At 35.5% G+C, this 20,445-nt stretch overlaps 3 protein-coding genes across 3 annotated transcripts; 2 read left to right on the top strand and 1 right to left on the bottom strand.

The window, feature by feature from the left end:
- Positions 1-8,120: 8,120 nt before the first annotated feature.
- LOC129803690 (gastrula zinc finger protein XlCGF7.1-like) lies at positions 8,121-9,601 on the bottom strand. The gene is made up of 2 exons (XM_055850441.1): positions 9,173-9,601; positions 8,121-9,114 (listed from the first exon to the last, which is right to left on the bottom strand). Exons 1-2 carry the CDS (start codon positions 9,457-9,459, stop codon positions 8,403-8,405), a joined length of 999 nt encoding a protein of 332 aa, XP_055706416.1. The 5' UTR covers positions 9,460-9,601; the 3' UTR covers positions 8,121-8,402.
- A 44-nt stretch (positions 9,602-9,645) lies between these two features.
- LOC129803684 (sister chromatid cohesion protein DCC1) lies at positions 9,646-12,408 on the top strand. The gene is made up of 2 exons (XM_055850423.1): positions 9,646-9,715; positions 9,775-12,408. Exons 1-2 carry the CDS (start codon positions 9,699-9,701, stop codon positions 11,018-11,020), a joined length of 1,263 nt encoding a protein of 420 aa, XP_055706398.1. The 5' UTR covers positions 9,646-9,698; the 3' UTR covers positions 11,021-12,408.
- Positions 12,409-14,790: 2,382 nt separating this feature from the next.
- On the top strand, positions 14,791-20,056 carry LOC129803681 (RNA polymerase-associated protein Rtf1). Its single transcript, XM_055850420.1, has 3 exons — positions 14,791-15,021; positions 15,189-17,145; positions 19,717-20,056. The coding sequence occupies exons 1-3, from the start codon at positions 14,953-14,955 to the stop codon at positions 19,818-19,820; spliced, it is 2,130 nt and encodes a 709-aa protein (XP_055706395.1). The 5' UTR covers positions 14,791-14,952; the 3' UTR covers positions 19,821-20,056.
- Positions 20,057-20,445: the final 389 nt, after the last annotated feature.

Below are 20,445 nucleotides of genomic sequence, written 5' to 3'. Positions count from 1 at the left end.
TGAAGTCAATTTGTTCAGTGTGTAGGCAATTATTGAAATATTGGTTTCAATATTCGCTTCAATATTGAATGTTTCTTTTTAATGTCACTTTGAAATGCTATTATTTCAATAATTTGTCTAATGTGTAGACAACTTAAAGTAGAATCTGTTGCCTTTAATCTCGGCTGTATTAAGACCTTTCAAAAACAGGTACTGGATCACGTAACGATGGCTCATTTTTTTCATGTTCAAAATTTTTTTCTGAACATCCAATGTCCCTGCTGACCAAAGTTAACAACCAACAGCTCTTGGTACCAGAATGTTAAGAGTGGTGATACAGTTTTGAGCCAGTGGAAACTGAGTTGGCGAGGCTGTATCATTCACGTGAGAGAAGATTTTACGCGAGTTTCTCTTCGTGACATTTTCGCCTATTTTTCCCACTTGCCTTCTCTCCGTATCCACGAATATCGGCGAGAATCAGGCGAGATTTTCGTGTGGAACTCTTTGTGGATAACGTTTTTTGACTTTTGGCGCTCTGTTTTTGGTCGCAAAAAGTGCTCTCCCTTCGAACGTTCATGCCTTCGAATAAAGTGAATTTCTTTTGTTTTTCGTAAGAGATTTACTCCAATCACGAAATTTTCAACAATTGATGATAAGCCAACTAATATTTAATAGAAATGTCTAAGACTCTTAGGAAAACTAAAAGAAAATTCACATTATTCGAAGGCTTGAACGTTCGAAGGGAGAATAGGAGAAAGTACGCTCCCTTCGAACGTTCATGTCTTCGAATAATGTGAATTTTCTTTTATTTTTCCTAAGAGACTTACGGATTTCTATAAAATACATAAAATATTAGTTAGCTTATTATCAATTAGTGCTAATTATGTGATAATTATGTGTAAGTCTCTTAGGAAAATACAAGAAAATTCATATTATACAAAGGCATGAACGTTCGAAGGGAGGGTACTTTCCCCTACTGAAGTAATTATAAATTCAATGAATGAATAAAGAATTAAATTAACATTGTTTTAAGCTTTGATTTATTCATCGCGACTCCTTTTAACACTTAAATAACTACACCGGGATTTTATGCCAAATTTCTCTTTATTATTTTAGTACTAAAATTCCAACAGAAATTCGGAAAAGAAAAAAAGTGTAAAGTTAATGTTTGTTTTGTTGGTTCTTGAGATCTAACGATTTTAACTTACTAAAGAAGGACCTTTTCCCGATAAACTTCCTATAAATTTTGCGATCTTTTTTGTCTGGTTTTAGTTAAAAAAAAAAGTTTTAAAGAGTTTATACGGCCAAGTAAATGTCTAAAAATCTGTTTTTCGTATTTAAGTTAATCAAAGATCTAATCATTAAATGGCCACAACCGTTTTCTTATTTACGAGAGCTGAAATAAAATAATATTAAAATAACAAACAATTTGAGAAATGATTGGTATCAAACTCGAAAAATTAGAAAAATAATAAGAGATAATAAGAAAAAAGTTCTAAATTTCTGCACAGTTTATTAAGAAAAAAACTTCTTTGAAATTTTATAATAAATATACGGAAATTGCATTTATTAAGTGAAATAATCATTTAAAAACCATTTCAAAACTTAAAAAACGCGATATTTTAATTTATTTGCCTATTTTCTATGTAAATTAATCAAACTCTCACCGGGAATACCACTCGAGAATTCTCCCCGGTTTTTGATGAGAAAATTTCCAATCGAAAATTTCGTGGATACCAAATAGGCGAGTTCCACACGGAGAGTTGGGTTTTCCCACAAAATCAAACTCTCACGTCTGGAGGATACAGCCCCAGAAACCCTGTTCCCAGGTTTACCCAATTTTTCAAAAAGTCGAATTAAATCGTTTTATTAAATATTTTAGTTTATTTACAAAAGCCAAAAGGACAAATATACATTATTGAAATTAAGCTACAGATAAATTTGCTCAATTTACTAATAAGAGACGTCCCGTTTAAACTAAAGCCTAATTATTAGATGATTAAAATCTAAGAAATTATATTCTATGCATTTTTCAATTATGTTAATCTAGTCTCATTTATTTTTCTTATCTCAGTATTGATAAAAACTTAATTTTCATGAGCTTAGAGTTCTTGAAAAGGAAGAGAGGAAAGGGGAAGTTAATTATTTGTGCAATTCATTATGCCTTTTCGGACAGAATATTACGAAAAATCAACAGATAAAAATATTTACTGATAAACAAACTACCATTCACAATGGTTTTCTTAAAAAGAAAAATTCATTGGAATAACTTTCTGAATAAATTTAGGTCACGCCCCTTTGTTGAATCATTCCTAATAATGTTTTTTTCAAGGTCAAAGGTTAAAAGGCTAATTGTACCCCAGCCTCCTCTAGCCATAAAATAGTTCCAAGATATTTTTACGTTATTAAATTTTTTTTACCGATTTTACAGTAGACTCACTCAAATTCGGAAATTTGGGACTAAAATGTTATCCAAATTATGAAAAAAAAATCGGGAGTGAAACTGTTTTAAATCCAATTAAATGTAGCAGTCGCACGTATTAAAAAGTATCTCGACTGAATTATAAGTTTTAAATAAAAATTAAACGCTTCACACAATTTTTGTTGAAAATTTATCAATTTTTCGTTGAATACGCAATCCTTCGCACTAAAAAAAATATAATTCACTAAAATACCACCCTTGTAGGCCAAACAGTTAGAGATGATTAATTGGAAAAATTCGGTCACTTTGGGTTGTAAACGATAAAAAGACACTTATAACATTTCGAAGGCTTGTTTCCTCCTTCCTCAGGTATGGCAATTATTGGGGGGAAAATTGTTTGGCGGGAATCTTCTTACAGTGGGCACTGGGACTTTCACATTGGACATTGACATGTACACGGTCCAACACGAACAAGCCTCGGAAACGTTATAAGGAAAGTAAAGGAGTGAAAAGCAGTAAGGTCAATCCGTGTCTTTTTATCGGTTAGAGATGACTTCGACCTTCGGGAGACCCCCCTCATTAACCTCCCCACTCCTTCGTTTCCCCTTCAAAACCTTTTTTTTTGTTAGAGATTACCCAGTCGGACATTTCACCATATTCGAATATACCATTGAAACATTCCTAATAACATTTTTCAAGGTCAAAAGTTAAAAAAAGGCTCTAGAGAGCACATAAACCAGGCGAATTGGGTCATGTTTGGGCTTGTTGGAAAGGTCTTGAAATTTTCTACAAAACTGAACCGGTTCCAATCGGTTCTGAACCGGTAATGAACCGATAAGTAATTTTTCTTCGGAAATCAATTTTATTACACTTAAAATTATTTTGTGGGATTTTTCGAGTGATTTACAAAACAGTTTAAATCGGTTAAGAACCGATAAACGGTAAATGACGCAAAAGTACTTTTCAGGATAGCATCTAAGTCATGAGTTCGAGCACTTCGCAAAGCCTGGGACGCTTTGCCATCCCTTTTATTTATCTTGTTGCCTTTATCTCTTTCCGGACCGCAGCATATGCTGCAAGCCAATTTCACAATTTTTAATCAAAAATATCTAAGCTCAAGAATTAATTGAGGTCCTACAAAAAATATCTTACATTTGAACATCATTATAGTTTGTAATCATCCACAAGAATCGGATTTTTATCAGTTCTGAATAATTAAAAAACATTGTTTTTCATAGAAAATGCATATGCTTCTATGGGTACTACAGTCCCAAAAGAGACGAAAGAGTTATGCTTGATAGTCATGCCAAAATATTCAAAAATGCACTCTTTTTAAGCAATTTCCTGTTTCTAAATAGTATTCTTATTCATAAATCAAATTATTCGATGTGGAAAGATAATTCTTTAACCCTTTAACGACGAAGCACTTTTACGGACTGAAAATCAACAATAAAAATTAAACTGAGAAACATAATCAATGACAAGTCTTACATCTAACCTTGGAAAGTTCAACAGAGTCTAATTTGGTGTATTTTGTGCTTCTATGAACGATAGGGACAAAAATAACCCAAAAATGTAAGTAATTTTTTTTGACAATACCAATGAATAATATTTTTCGCTTTAATGAAAAATATTACGTATGAGTATTGTAGTTTTTATTGCCAAAAGGGTTTTGCTTAAAAAAATTGAAATTTGAGAATTTAAAAATTCGCCATTTTTGAACTTAAATATTTACTACATAGCAAATTAGCTAGACTTGCAAAAAATATTCTAGACTCCTTCAACCTTCTACTTTAGACTCTCTCAACTTCGGGCATATAGGACCGAAATGTTAGCCGAATTAGACAGAAATTCGGGCGACAAAATTTTTGAAATGCAACGATTTTTTATTCATGTGCATACAAATATTGAGTTTAAACACTCATAGGGGGAGGCTTTGAACTTTCGCACACAAAAATGATGTTCAAGTTCAGTGATTTTTTCTGACTACCATGCAAACCGTATGGATTCTCCAACTATGCCAAAAAAATGTCTTACTTATAAGGTTCATAATCCCACCAAACAAAATCCCAGGAAATCCTTAGATTTTCCTCCAGAGGAAAATGAAAATTGAATGGCGATTTGTCCGATAGATGAATCAAGTTTCTATTATCGCACACGATTCACGCCATCATTGAACACCCCATTTTCACCGTAAATTTTGCACCGGACACTAAAAGTTGCACATCATTGTTTAAAGGGAACTCTAATCTACTTGATTAAACCATTTTTATAAGGAATAAAACATTTTAATATCACTTTTTTGGAACTTTTATGAGAGATGTTTTATTGACATTAAAAACCATTTTTTTGCTGGATTCTACGAGAATTTCACTCCGGAAACGGTTAAATCTGATGAATACTTTCTTGAAAAGTCCAAATATCACCAAATTTACACGAATCAATAAGTTTTTAAAGCTAAAAATTGACTAAAACTTTGCAAGCGAGAAGACCACACAAGATTCCACCATTCCTCCACGGAGCCGGATATGCACAAAAACCTTTGAATGCGCATCATTGAAGATTTCCCTGTTCCTGCAGCTGCAGGAATCGGGATTTAGCACAGATATTGAGCTTCAGCAGGTGAACAAGCTAAAATTTTCACAAAACATCTTCTTACGGACAATTTCTTTTCTTTGACATGAAAAACAACACAATAGTGAGGTTATGTCAAAGATTGTCAAAAACCAGTTGTAAACTGTGTGAGCTTATTGTAGATGTGATTCTTTCATTGCACATTCAGTTTGTGCAAGCTTGAAAAATATTTTTATATCAAAGAAATGCAAAATTGCTTAATAATTACTCAACTGCAACCTATTTGAGTCAAATTACTTCTTGTTTATCAACTTTACGATTTTTAAGTTTTCCTTTTTAGTGGTGGATCAAATCGGTAGATTACAATAGATGTGAATATGAGGGATCGCATCTAAAATGAAGTTTCTTGGAAAATGTGAGAGAAGCCATGTCTTCTATGTGCGATCGATGAATCTGAGTCAAGTTTGTGAATTTTGTTCCACCCACAAAAAGTGCCTGTTCAGCCTAAAAGATTTTTACTTAAATCTGATTCCTAATAACCCTTCTACCCTGTGTGATAGTAGTTTTTCAGAAAAGTGATATTAATTGTGCACAATCGTATGAAATATTGCACAGCAAAATTACAGTTTTGGACCTGTTTTTAATTTTTGTTTCCTAAAACTAGGGGAAAAGGATTAGACTCCCAATTTTTTCAGGAAAGGTGTGATTTAAGACTAGCTACTAAAATATATAGCCATCAGTGAAAGTTATAAAGTAATACCGGAGAAATTCGAAGTGTCCGATGGTAGCGTATGTGCGAAACATCAAAGCCTCCCCCTATATATCGTAAATTGCATGAAAATCCCTTAATAATGCAAAATCACATCAAAACTAAGACAAACCATGCCAAATTTGAGCATATTTGATTCATTTGATAATCATAATCAAACTTGAAAAATGACAACAAACTTTTTTCAAATGTAACCGCTGCCCGAAATAAAAAGTATCCCGATCTTAAAAGAGCCGAATTTGCGAGAGTCTACTGTATGTACAGACATAAGAAAAAAAATAACTTTAGGTAGTCAGGAAAAATTATTTTCTTTATGGGACACCAGTGTTCCAATCGCCCTTAAAGGGTTAAACCAGGGGCACACAGAGAAATCCGAAAAAGTTAAAATAACATTCCAGAAATGTCAATTTTACCCTTCATTATTGATCCGAAATCGGTATAAATATTACCCTTTTTAGGTGTATTAGGGGTTAAATTAACCCTTTTTCATGTTAATTTTACCCTTAAAAAGGTGTAAAATTAACATTAAAAATGTTGATATATTTTTACAACTAAAAAGTGTTAAAGTTACAAGGAAAAAAAGTTAATCGCACATTTCCTATGTTTCCCATATGTTTCCAGCGAGCCGAAAAAACTTTTGAGTTTATTAGCTGTTTTCTGTCATTGTAGAATGAATTAGAAAAAAATACTAATACACAATAAAAGCCAATTTAATAACGAAGAGACAACCGAAAACCCTAAATTGGCAACCTACGTAGTTTTGGAAATATCTCGTGAAATGTGTACGGAAACAGGGAAAAAAGTGCACTAAAATCGGACGCATTTTTCAGAGCTAATGTCGCCCCCCTGGGTTAAACCATGAATTATTCCACACACGCGAAAATACAATGAAAAATTTTACTTTTCGGAGCATTTATTGGGTTCTGCCTGTAATCTAATAGATGCCGCTCAGAATGAATGGAGAATGACAGATTCAAATGACAACAATTCGAATTTCCGAAATTACCAGTTCGAAATTGTAGACTCCATTAATTTTTTTTTTTAATTGAAATACTCAGAATACTTTTAGCTTTTTATTCACTCACGTCCTCTCTCTAGGGTAGAGTCAGTACTTTTTCGCCATCTAAATTAAAATCACATTTTAAAGAGAATTATGAGTTCGTGGAACTACGAAATGAGTGTTATTTCGTGACCTCTAACCAAATGAATCAGAAAACCATATCAGATGTTCCATCGCCTAAATTATTTGCAAATTAATTAAAGAAATTGTCGACAAGGTGAACAGTCAACAAAAAAATATGAAGTTCTTAATAAACTTGTCAACGCTCAGACAAATTGTCTTGCATTATTTTATGTTTCTTCAGTACAGTATTCGATATTTTTTCACTGAAAGTCAATCCGTTATTAACTAAGCTTTGTTCTAATATAATTTTTTAAAAATGTTTTCCAAAAAATAAAGAAATACGGATGTGGTGAAATAGGACTTTCTTTTTTTCGGTTGTGTAAGTAGGGGAAAGTGTCCATGCTTGATACCATTGGAAGCTTCGTAATGACTAAATTTTTCCTATGTTTCTCAATGAACGTGACTCCGCAATATATTTCAAAAACTGGCCACTTTCCCATAGTTTTTAAAATATGGTTGCGATGAGTCACATATATATTGTAAAACATAGAAAATTTTGTCATTACGAAGCTTCCAATGGTATCAAGCATGGGCACTTTCCCCTACTTTTCGCCACTCATTTTTCCAAGCATTTTACAAGTGGCGCTCCTCGCGGAAATTGATTTCAATTGATTTTTGTCGCAAATAAAAAATGTGTAAAAATCATTTGAAATACTCTAATAATTGTCTAATATCGGTGTTAAATAAGAAAAGTGCTGTGCCGTGTACTTTTGGGGGTTTTCGAAAGCATCTGTTTCTTAAAAATCAATTGAAAACAAGTGACGAAAAAGTGCTTATAAAATGGCGAAAAAGTGTTTACAAAGTGGCGAAAAGTACTGAAACATGCATTGTTGCAGGAAATGTACTTTTTCAACCAGATATTCAAAAGTTCCCGGAAAGTCTCCTGGTTCAATAGATAGACAATGCTTCAAAGCACTTGTGCACAAAATTTCATTTTATTTCGACAAAAAGTGTAAGAATTATAAGGGTGTTAATCCTTAAGGTGGCGAAAAGTACTTACTCTACCCTACAACGTCGGTCTCTGTTCGTCTGTCGTGCGCTCGTGAATTGCGCTCGTCCATGTTCGTCCGTCTGTGTCTCCACCTCGCGGAATATTTTGTACGTCCCGTCCGTTATGTCAGTTGACCACAAAATTGAAATTTTTCTTCTGAAAAGGGGCGTGACCTAAAATAATTTTAATGTAAAATATAAACTTTAAGCAGAAGATATTTCTCATCATTTATTACTGTCCAATTTTTCCAGGTCCTTTAAAGAAAACAAATTTAATGGAGAGGGATTATCTATTTGCTAAAGAATGAAAGGAAATTTGCAAAAAGGAGTATTTTTGAGAGGGAAAATGCCCTCTAACATTTTGATTTGAACTCACTCAGCCTCTATCCAGGGAAAGTTCCGGGAAAATGGCTGGATTGCAACGATGGGGTGTGTGAGTGGGTGGGAATAGGAGATGATTGTAGATCCACCCCATCGTGCCTTACCTATATCTGCTCCTTGCCCCATTTCACGTGCAACTGCATGTGATTCTGAGCATGATCTCTCCTGGCGAAAGCTTTCGAGCAAATTGTGCATTGATGCTTCTTCTCTCCTGTATGGACCTTCATGTGGCGATTTTTGCAGGATGGATGAGAGAATTCCTTGGCACAGAGTTCACATTTGAAGAGTTTCTGTTCATTGTGGGTGTTCAGATGAGCCTTGAGGCTGCGCTTTCGACTCCAAGCCTTCCCACAAATCTCACAAACGTAGCTCTTGAGGCCCCCATGGCCCTGAACGTGGAAATTGAGATTTCCTTGAGTTGTGTACGTTTTGGGGCACAGATGACATCGATAGGGGCGCTCTTTTGTATGCGAACGCATATGAATCTCAAGATTGTGACGATAATCGAAGGATTTTGAGCATAAATCGCAAAGGAATTCCTTCTCTCCCGTGTGCACTCTCATATGCCGCCGGATCTTTTCTACACTCACAAAAGTCTTTGAGCAGATGTCACAGAGGAACTGCTGCCTCCGGTGGAGCCTCATGTGGCTCCTATAGCTGCGTCTGGTCTTGAGAGTCTTGGGGCAAAGATTGCACTTCACTCTTCCATCCTCCATGATATAATCGTACTTAATGCTCTTTGAACGCTTCTTCCGTTCAATTTTTGGCTTCACATCCGGCTTGAAATCCTCATCCTCGAATTCAAAGTCTGATAATCTGAAAACAGGCATCATTATTCCTGAGGAACTTCTCCCAGAATCCACCCAAAACTCACTCAGATTCCTCTTTTGTGGAAAATGGTGCTATCGCCTCGACATATTCCTCGTGCGGCTGATCGAGATCAATCACCTCCTCGTGCTCATCCTTGATGGATGGCATGAAGAGGAATTCATGCGAATCCGGAAGGATATCGTGGCTAACTAGGATTTCTGTGGCAAAAGTCTCATCTGTTTCCACTTTAACGATATCTCCCTTTTGTTTACAAAATATCAAAGTTGTCTTTTCTGTCTTCGAAGTGACCTTCTCAAAGGCCTGACACCCATAAATCAGTATTCGGCACATCCTGCACCACTTTATCTAACAATTATTGAGGAAAAATCAACCCTTTTCACTGAATTTTCTACAGATATTTTAGTAATTTTTAAAAATCCCCACACAGAAAACACAAAAACACCGAAGTCCAAACGTCAAATTTTCCGATATATCGGCGGTGTCGGCGATATTGGCAATAATCGTTCGATATATCGAGCAACATAACCTCAATAAATTTTGGCGCGTTGTCACAGCCGCGGGTGTTTATTATGTATTCCCAACCAGAGTAAGGAAATCTCACAATTTCCCAGAATTTTCCACTTGAATTTAATGCATCTCTTGCAGGATCTACCAGAGAAACATTGAGGATGTCCACTCTACAATTTCTCATGCAAAACTCGAGGAGAAGAATCTAACAAATATCACTCAAGCTCTCTACTTTCCCAACATCACCGATGATCTGGCCAACATAAAGCTTCTGGAGCTCAATCCTCACCTCCTGCAGCACATACAAGAAGGCCAGACCCTATCCCTAAAAGGTGGACTTACTGAAAATGTCGTTCTCTGCACCAACAGCAAAACATTTGACCTCAAAGAAGCAGAAGTGTCCAATTCATTTTTGCTTGTTCCTGACCTGAAATTCGCCCAAGATACATGCCGAAGCCCCCTCAAAGTAAAATCTTCGTCAAATGCTAACAACTCAGCAGACAGTAGCATGGAGGAGGACGCAGAAGATCACCGCAATCGATCAGACATCACGCTAGAGCGGAGAGATGTTCTGAAGATTTTCCAGGAATATTTTGAACCTCGTGAGATCCAACCGCGATTTCGCAAATTACATGATCTCCTCCAGATGACCAGATATTCAGGTCCGGAAAATGAATACTGCATCGACAGGAAGCTACTCTTCACGCGACAGCAGCTCCTGGACACAATTCAGTGCAGCGAAGAACAGTTTTCTCAGGGATTGCGAATTGTGAGGGCAATGGAAGTTGATGATCACATCAGAGTGCTGGAAACTGAATACGAATTCCGTGTGATGGGACTTCTCTTGGGGCTAATTGAAGAGAACTCATGGACTCTGGAGGAGATTGACCGTGATGAATCTCTGAATTCTCTACGGGAAATTGTGCCAGAGCAAATTTTAGCGGCAGTTTTTGACCTCTACACTCAACCAAGTGAAAGGGCACCAGAAAAATTCACCTACAATGAGGCAAAAGTTTGTCGTGCAATGGCCAGGAGTATTCTCAAGCCGGGGCTTAAATTTCACATTGATGACTTCCTCAGCACATGGCAAGGAACCCTGCCTGAAGGAATGAAGATCGATGAGAGGTATTTGAGAGGAATTGGAGTGATTGATAGAGAGTCAAAGATGCCATGCGTGAGGACACTCCTGGAGACAAATTTACCAACAAATCCCCATGAACGCTTCCAGATCATCTTTCAGGCCAAAGAGTGCTGGACTCTCGATGAAATTGAACCCTATGTGGAATGCTTTACAACCCCAACAGCCACAGTAACTTCCATCCTCAATAAATTCACACGATCAATGAACCAAAATGGTCAGAGAGTGTACCTCTCCAAGCACTAAAAATAATTAAAATTGAAGAGGATCAAAGGCGAGGGAGTTTTACCTTCCCAAGGAGATTTTTCAAATCATCAAAAAATATTTAAATAAAGAAAAAAAGTTCAGTTGGTAGAGCACTCGTCTTTATAACGAGAGGTCTCCAGTTCGATTCTGGGTGGAGGCAGGAATTTTTCCTATTTCCACTGAGAAAAAAACTGGATGAGGTCATTTGCTCTGATTGACGATTTCTCTGTACATAAATACAATTAACATTGAACTGAAGTTCGTAAAATTCTCACGAAAAAAATAAAATTTCAATTTTCCAAGAATTTTCAGTTAGAATTACGGATTTCAAAGGAATTTTTAAAATTAAAAAAAAATATTAAGAATTTTCCAGACCTGAATTTAAATTGCTAACTAAGCAATAAAATGCTCACTAATCTTTAAATGATTCGCAAACAATTTGCAACTTTTTTGGTACTTAACACCTCACGAAGTTCAAATAAGTTAACTTTGAAAGTAACAACACACTAAATTTAACCCTTTAATTTTTTTTAACCCTTTAACGATGAGACACTTTTTACTGACTGAAAATCAACAATAAAAATTAAAATGAGAAACATAATCAATGATAAGTCTTACATCTAACCTTGGAAAGTCCAACAGAGTCTGATTCGACGTATTTTGTGCTTCTATGAACGATAAGGGCAAAAATAGCTCAAAAAATGAAGTATTTTTTCTGACAATTCCAGTGAATAAGATTTTTCGCTTTAATGAAAAATATTACGTATGAGTATTGTAGTTTTAATTGCCAAAAAGGTTTCCCTTAAAAAAATGGGAAGTATAAAAATAAATAAAATCAATTAAGAATTTGAGAATTTCAAAATTCGCCATTTTTGAGGTAAAAAATTTACTATACAGTAAATAGCCGGTGACTTGCAAAAAATACTCTAGATTCCTTCAACCTTCTACTTCACAATTATGTGCAGACATAAGACAAAAATAACTTTAGGTAGTCAGGAAAAATTATTTTCTTTATGGGACACCGGTGTCCCAATCGTCCTTAAAGGTTTAAAGCATGACTGGCATTTGTTACGAGAAAAAAATAGTGTTGATGAAAAAACGCTCTGGAATATAAATCAATCAATAAAATCATATTCATTTATCTTCATGATAATAATAAGTTAATTTTAATTAAATTATCCTAAATCCCACTGATGAATACTTCCTCAATCCGGATACTTTCTCCGCTCATAAAAAGTCGTTAACGCCATTGCCATTTGATGCCACCTCTAATGAATGTTTTTTCTATGTAATTTATATATTCTTTTTTATTTAGAAGTATTTTATTGCGGCAGTTTATATTTTTTGGACTGATCCTTTGTAGGGTGATTGATGTCTGTATTTCTCGCATGAATTATAGCCCTTAAGTGAAAATCCTCCGTATTGAAGAAATTTAAAAAAACGTTTTTAATAAAGTTCTCAAATTCCATTTCTAAAACAATTTTACAAAAATTTGCAAATGAATTTTTAAATTATTTAAAGAATAAAAATAAACATTTAATATCGAAATGGTTTGCATTTGAAAACTTTGAAAAATATAATTCTCGTTATCCGGCTGATAGGGAAAAAGTGAGACATTTATGTTTTTTGAATCTGGTCAACGGTTTTTTTTTTTATTATTTTGGTCTGTGGTATGATTACCTGCGTGAATGATTAAGTGAATGCGTTAGACTGTTGTCCTTGTTCTGTGCGTGAATCTAGTGAATTACCTGTGATCCCTGTGATGAATAATAGGGTGAATGAATATTATGCCTGCTTGAGAATTGTGTGAATGCCCGTATGAAATACCTGTGAGAATGATGTATAATAATGAATGAATTAATAAATCCGGTTCGAACGGCAAAATTCACTTTTTATTTTGAACACTACAATTATACAAATTTAAACAGTGCCAGAAGGGCCAAATAACTTCAGGGTGACGAATAAATTTAGAGATATAAGAGGATTTTTAGAGATTTCAGCAGAGATGTCGTGCTCGTGTCGTGGTTGGCAGGAGAAGAGAGAGATATGAGCTTGCCAGCGAGTTAGCTTGCAAGCTACTTGCAGGGTGGTGATGGTAGAGGGGAAAGTCGACACTAGCGCCGTGTCGTATCACGACAGTCTTGTATAAATTTATTGTCTGTTTACAAAAATTTTTGCCAAAAATCCAAATTTTGTTTTTTTTTCAAAAATTCTTCGTTCATCCACGGGTCCAACTAATCCTCTAACAAAGTATATTTGGTTTTTTGATTTTAGATGAACCTACTGGGAGAAATCCTGCCTGCCTCAAGGTCTGTTTTTTGAGGAATGGTTCCGAAAATCAGCTACCAACGGTCGAATTTTCAAAATTTTTCAATTTTGTTTTTAATTTTGTTCTAAAGTTACTCTTTCATATCCCAAAAGTTGGAATTTCTAAAATATTTTCTACACAATAAATTACAGTAGACTCTCAAATTCGGGCATTTGGGACCGAAATGTCATCCGAATTAGAGAGAAATTCGGGCGACAAATTTTTTGAAATGCAACGATTTTTTATTCATCTGCATACACATATTGAGTTTACATACTCATATTTATGGTAAATTTCATGAAAACCCCTTAATGCGAAATCACATCACAACTGAGAAAAAGCATGGCAAATTTGAGCATATATTTGCTTCATTTTATAATCATAATCAAACTTCAAAAATGTCAACAAACTGTATTATCAGAAAAAAAGGCGTATTTTTTGACCTGGGAGAACCATGTAACCCCAGGTAATAAGAATTAATTTTCATTTCACCTGCAACTACCTCAGATGTTAATTAAATCACATCGAACAGACTGGGCTTTTTTACATGGCCATTGCTTTTTTACTTCTTCATTGCTTTTTTACACGTGGAAAAACTATTCAAAAAATTGCGGCATCAAACCAATTTTTGCATCAATTTGATCTTTTTGCGTTCTTTGAGACAATATTCTGTAAAAAGAAAATGATATTTTAGTAAAATTAGCCAAATTTAAATACCTTGAACAAAAAGCAAAAAGCAATTGCCCGGTCAATTGCTTTATCTTGACAATTCCATATCACATAGTCCGTTAACATTCTCTATTTAAATTCACTGTTCGAAATTTCATCGACCACCATCGAAATCAGCTGATGCCAGGAAAAATCAAAACAAAGGACATTTTACTCATAAAACACTTGTGAAAACTTTTGAAATGTATTGAAAATGAGTCTAGAAATTAGTGAAATTAAAGTTTAGTATTAAATTCATGTGAATAATGTGAACTACATTGTTTTGAACAACTGAAAATATTTCCCGCCTTGGACATTTTACTTACACTGGATGGCGCTGTTCTCAGTGAGTTTTCTAATCGAAACCAATGAAGGTGTCATATCACTTCTCCATTGCTTCTTTGAAAATCGATTAAAAGAGCAATGGCCCAGTCTGTTCGATGCTAATTAGTCCCATTTTTTGTAAAGATTTAGACAATTTAGATTTAGACTTTTGCGGACCAAAATTTAATATTTTTCTACCCCAATTGAATATTCTACGAACCATATTTTAATTTTTACGATCGTCTATTTTAGTTTTTGCTTGAAAAATTTAATTTTTTCCACTTATATTTGTTTTTTTTTTAATATTCAACAACCGCAAAAATAACGTTATTTTATTTTATTACACGTTATTTTTTACGCATTATACTTTTCCCTACGATTTCTAACAGTGTATCTTACACAATGGCAAACGCGTCAGCTCTTACCTCATGTTTCTTGGTCAGTCCAGTCGGGAATTTCGGAGCGTGAGTTTTTCTTGCGTTTGTCACTTGATGCGTATTGAGGGTGTTGTGAAAAAGGTGATTTTCCCCCAAAATCTGTTCCACTTGTGATTCCTCAGTCCATCCACAACCTCCAACAACATCTTTTAGCCATGGGCAAGAGGAAAACTCAACCTTTAATCGATTCAGAGACTGATGACGATGGTTCTGATTTGGATTCGGTGAGTTGAGTGCTTTATTGGCTTTTTGGGGCGCTTCGGCTACCCAAAAGTTACAAATTGTTTCTTCTGGGGGTGCTTTGATTGTTCCTTGAGGGGGATTTGTAGGAATTTTTGGGGAATTTGCATGGAAACTGATGGGAAATTTGGTTGTTTTGATGTTTTCGCAGGAATTCCTTTCTCTGGCCAAAAAGAAGAAGAAATCCGAGAGATTGGCCTCGACAAGTCCCAAAAACTCCTCAGGATCAGATTCAGATTGGGCCAATGGGAAGAATGGTCAGGTGCGTAGGAAGAAGCGCACTAAGAAAATGTCCAGAAGTTCATCGGAATCTGGGGAAGAGAGTGATTCTGAGGGAGAGGTGGAGGGTGAAAAGAGTGCAGAGTCTGTGGGTGAGGCGGCAAAGGTGGCAGAGGAGGAGGAAGATGAGAAATCGGAACTGGAAGAGGGACAAGTGTCGACGGATTCGGAATCGAGTTCAGCATCGGAATTCAATGATGGCTACGATGACAATTTGATGGGAGATGAAGAGGACAGGGCACGCCTGGAAGCGCTGTCGGAGAAGGAGAGGGAAACGGAGATTTTCAAGCGAATAGAGAGGCGAGATGTGATGAAGACGAGATGGGAGATTGAGAAGAAATTGCGGCAGGCCAAGAAGGCGGAGAGGGCAAAAGATCGTGGGAAGAGTGAAAGGAAACCGAAGAAAAAGAAGAAGGAAAAGGTTAGTGTTGAGCGACTTCCACCACCGAAGCCACAGCCCGTGCCCACGGTGTCCACTCCATCGCCAGAGAAGCGTCCCGAGGAGCCAGCTGAGACAGCTCCTGAGTACTTTGATCCCAAGGAGAGATCCAAGGAGCGCAAGAAGAATGTGGAGGCCAACAAGACTGACGACAAACGCAGCAATGCCATGGCTCTGCTCAAGGCGCGTCGCGAGGGAAAGCAGAAGCGCGAGGAGGAGGAAGCCAAGCGTCAGGCTGAAAAGGAGCGCGAGGAGGACAAGGAGGAGCTCGATGGGGTGGCCGGTGGGAAGTCTGCAGTGAAACTCAAAGCCTCTGACATCTACAGCGACGATTCCGGGAGTGAGAGTGAAGATGAAAAGCGTTCCGGAAGGCGCTCTTCGGACTCCAAGAGTTCAGAATCTGAAGAATCCGAGGATGAGAAAACGTCCTCCTCAATGGTTCCCAAGAAGCCCACCTACATTTCCACCCGGGAAGAACTGAACAAACTCCGGTTGTCCCGCTTCAAGATGGAACGCATTGTCCATTTGCCCATTTTCGAGCGCGTGGTGAAAAATTGTTTTGTGCGCATCACGATTGGGAACAACAACGGGAAGCCCGTCTACCGGGCAGCGGAGATCGTGGGCATCGTGGAGACAGCTAAAGTTTATCAATTGGGCAAGAATCGCACCAACAAAGGCATGCGACTCCGGCACGGCAAAGAGGAACGAGTTTTCCGGCTGGAATTCATCTCTAACCAGGACTTTACCCAATCGGAATTTGACAAATGGCGCGATGTCTGTCTGTCCAGTGGAGTGGAATTCCCCACTCTGGAGACCATCGAGCAGAAAGCCAAGGACATCAAGGAAGCCCTGGCCTTTGAATACAAAGATGAGGACATTGAGAAGATTCTGGAGGAGAAAAATCGTTTTCGTGCTTTTCCCACAAATTACGCCATGCGCAAGACGGAACTCATGAAGCGCCGAGAAGAAGCCCAATCCCGAGGCGATGAAGACACAGTAAGGGAGCTCAATGGACAGATCCGGGAACTCGAGGAGAGAGCCAATGAGCTAGACAAGAAGCGTTCCAGTAGCATCAGCAGCATCTCGTACATCAATGACAGGAATCGCAAGAGGAATGTCGAGGAGGCAGAGAAGGCCATCATGGAAGAGGTCAGAGCCACCAAAGGCATGAAGATCGATGATCCCTTCACCAGGCGCTCCACCAAGCCACGGATGTCCTTCAAGGCGGGCGAACATGTGGAGGAGGAACTGGCTCCAATGGTGCCAGCTCCTCCGCCACCGGGACGCAAAAAAGCTGACGAGGGAGAGAAGAAGGCAAATGGACCAGGAGCTGAGAACAATCTCTACTCCCTCCATGATTTCGAGATTGACCTGGAGGTGCCACTTCCCGGTGAGTTTTTTTACTTCCTTATAGCATATTTTTTTCAGTGGAAACATATTAACATGGCTACAAGAAAAATTCTAGCAGATTTTCTAGCAGTGAAAAAAGGATTTTTTTGAAGATTTCTCACATAATAAAAAGAATAACAAAAGAATTTTTATAATAGAATTTTCCAACAGGTGAAACTGCATTTACAAGGAATTCTTGCAAATTTTCTAGCACTGTAAAACTGGATTAGCTATTAAAAAATAGAATTATTGCAGTTTGCTTGCTAAAAAAACGGATCAAAAAATATTTCAAATTTTCTAGGAAATGAAAGTGCATTTACAAAGAATTCTAGCAAATTTTCTAGCACTGTAAAACTGGGTTTAACATTACAAAAAACAGAGTTAGTGCAGTTTGCTAACTAAAACGGATTAAAGAAATATCTCGAATTTTGCAGCAGGTGAAAGTGCATTTACAAAGAATTCTAACAGTTTTTCTAGCATTGTAAAATTGGATTTGCCATTAAGAAAACAGAATTATTGCAGTTTGCTTAGCTAAAAAACGAATTAAAAATTTCTAAAATTCTCTAGCAGGTGAAAGTGCTTTTACAAAAAATTCTAGATGCAAAACTGAATTTAACATTACGAAAACAGAATTAGTGCAGTTTGCTAACAAAAAACGGATCGAAAAACAATTTTTCTATTAAAAAAAAAAAGAATTTTCTAGAAGGCAAAAATGGATTTGCAAAGTATTCTGGCAGATTTTCTAGCATTGAAAAATATAAGGAAAACGGAATTAGTGCGGATTGCTAACAAAAACGTATCAAAAAAAATCTCGAATTTTGTAGCAGGCAAAAATGACTGACTATATAATTGTATTTGCCATTACGAAAAATATATTTGCGTAGCTTTAACTAAAAGAAAAAATCAGAATATCTAAAATAAGAACCCGATTATAACAGTTTTTTGGCATCTTAAAAAGGATTTTCTTTTATTTTCTCGAATTTTCTAGCAGGTGAAACTGCATTTACAATAAAAGAAACAGCAGTTTTTCTAGCACTGTAAGATTTAATTTGTTATAACGATAAATTCATTTGACTTAACATAACTGCAAGAAAAACAACAAAACATTTTAATGAAAAAATACGAATAAATTATTATTGCAGTTCTGACATAATAAGAAAAGGTTTAGGGCTTTTCTCAATTGTCTAGCAAGTGAAACTGCATTTACAATCGCAATTAGTTTGATAATTAACCAGAAGAAAAATTAAATCAATATCAATGTAAAGAAAACTATTTTTCTTGCAGTTTTCTAGTAGACAAGAAATCCACCGAATTAAATACAATTTCTTTCAGTGGGAAAATTTTTCTTTATTAAATTAAACCAGCAGGTCTACTAGAAAATTTAGTATTAACGCATTCTTCTGGAAAAAGAGAAAGTTTGAAGGATTTATCGAATTTTCTAGCAGTTTAGAATTACATTAACAGCTCTTAATTGACGTTGAAAAATTTAAAAAAAAATGTAAATGAAAAAGCAAATATATAAAGCAGTTTTATAAATAGATTGTTTTATTCAATTAAATAAAAAGCAGTAACTGCTAGAAAATAGGTATATTGTTACAATTCTTTGACAAAAGTATAAAAATATTAAGATGATTATTTTCTATCATCTATTCATAGACATATAACAGAAGGAATTATTGAAAATGTAGCAAGATATTTTGCTATTAAAAAACTACTAGAAAAGAAAATTGTTTATTTCAGTTCTCTTTAACAAGGTTTTAAAAAATTGAAAGATTTTTATGAAATTGTAATTAAAAAATCTGTACTTTTAAAATTCTATTTAATTGAAGCTTTTTGTTTACAACTGCAATAATTTTCTGTCAGAATAAAGAAATAGATCATTGGAGTTTTCTAGCAAATGTCATGTCCTTAATTTTGTCAAGATTGGATTGAAATTTCTAATCGATTGCTACTTTCTATGAAAAAAAATCAGAAATAGCATTATAACTAGAAATATGAATTTTCTAGCATATATTGAAAACCATAAAGGTAATTAAACATTTTCTTGGACTTTTTTTTTTGCAAAAGATGAAGATTGCAACTTCCCACTGAAAAGGGAAAACTTTAGAAAAGTTAGATCAAATGCTATTCTTATATTTTACAAAAAAAACTAGTAACTGCTAGAAAATTAAAAAGTTTTGAACTATTTTTTTAATAATAAAGCGAAAAACTTGGAAAAATAAAATTTATTTACAAATGGCGAGTGATAAAAGTTTGAACATAGAAAGGAAAGAAAACTACATTTTATTGGTGTTTTCCCAAATAGAATATTGAACTGCTAGAAAAAATAATCATTGCTATTTTTCGTGCAGATGAAGGTAATAAGTGAACGTTACAAACATTTAAGGAATGTTTGCAAATTCCGTGCAAATTGCGCTTTCAATCAGTCCTTAAAACTGCTAGAAAATAAACCAATAGTAATTCTGTGTTAATGTGTTTCCACTTTTACTAGATTTTCTGAATATATTTTTTGCTTAATGTTTGATGCTCTTTTAAGCTCCTCCCAAAAACCAAGTTTTTTTAAACTTTGCAGTTGCAACGGTGAATCTGATGCCCAAACAGGAGATTCCTCAAACCAGTAAGAGCAAGAGATCCCTCAATCTTGAGGATTACAAGAAGAAGCGGGGCCTCATTTAGATAGTTAAGAAATTTATTCAATTAAGGCATTATTGGTAAAAAAGCAAAAGAATTGTCGCAACTTGTTGAGAAATTTCTGGGGCAATTCATCACACCTCTTAATTCTTAATGCCCCTGAGAGCTAAATCTCTTATTTAACTTCATTCTAGGTATTCTAGGCGTACGTATTTTAAGTTTTAGGATGTACCTCACGCATGTAGTAATTGTGAATAAAGCTAGTAGAATTAAACAAAAAATAATTGTTCTTTTTCTCGAGTAAGGATCATGGGTTATGATAATTTCCGCTCAAAAAATCTTTTAACCCTTAAAGGACGAGAAGCTTTCCGCTGAGCGAAATTCAACGAAATCAACTTTCCCTCGATATTTTAGCCTAAATAAGAGATTTACGGTTAAAAAGAAATTTTTCCATCCCTAGGAGTCCTGGAAAACTATGGGTCATATATGACCCAATCGTCCTTAAAGGTAAAAAAGGACAAAATTTTTCAGACGACTAGTTTACGCGTTTGCTTTGTTATTTTTGAAAGATAAATAACTTGAATATATTTGTAATAATAAAAAAATATTTAGAGTACGAGTAAAAACCAGTGATAAGCCCAGATAAGCTTATGGTAGCTGAGATTCTTTA

This window comes from Phlebotomus papatasi, chromosome 2 (genome assembly GCF_024763615.1).
Source record: "Phlebotomus papatasi isolate M1 chromosome 2, Ppap_2.1, whole genome shotgun sequence".
In the NCBI taxonomy this organism is placed as follows: domain Eukaryota; kingdom Metazoa; phylum Arthropoda; class Insecta; order Diptera; family Psychodidae; genus Phlebotomus; species Phlebotomus papatasi.
The sequence above is the reverse complement of the archived record's forward strand: the minus strand, read 5'-3'. Positions and strand labels throughout refer to the sequence as shown.

Bases quoted from the DNA above. Each gene is read 5' to 3' on its own strand.
- LOC129803681 (XM_055850420.1), top strand. From the start codon at position 14,953: ATGGGCAAGAGGAAAACTCAACCTTTAATCGATTCAGAGACTGATGAC. The intron at 15,022-15,188 runs GTGAGTTGAGTG...ATGTTTTCGCAG, and splicing joins ATGGTTCTGATTTGGATTCG to GAATTCCTTTCTCTGGCCAA. The intron at 17,146-19,716 runs GTGAGTTTTTTT...TAAACTTTGCAG, and splicing joins CCTGGAGGTGCCACTTCCCG to TTGCAACGGTGAATCTGATG.
- LOC129803690 (XM_055850441.1), bottom strand. From the start codon at position 9,459: ATGTGCCGAATACTGATTTATGGGTGTCAGGCCTTTGAGAAGGTCACT. The intron at 9,115-9,172 runs GTGAGTTTTGGG...GCCTGTTTTCAG, and splicing joins TCCACAAAAGAGGAATCTGA to ATTATCAGACTTTGAATTCG.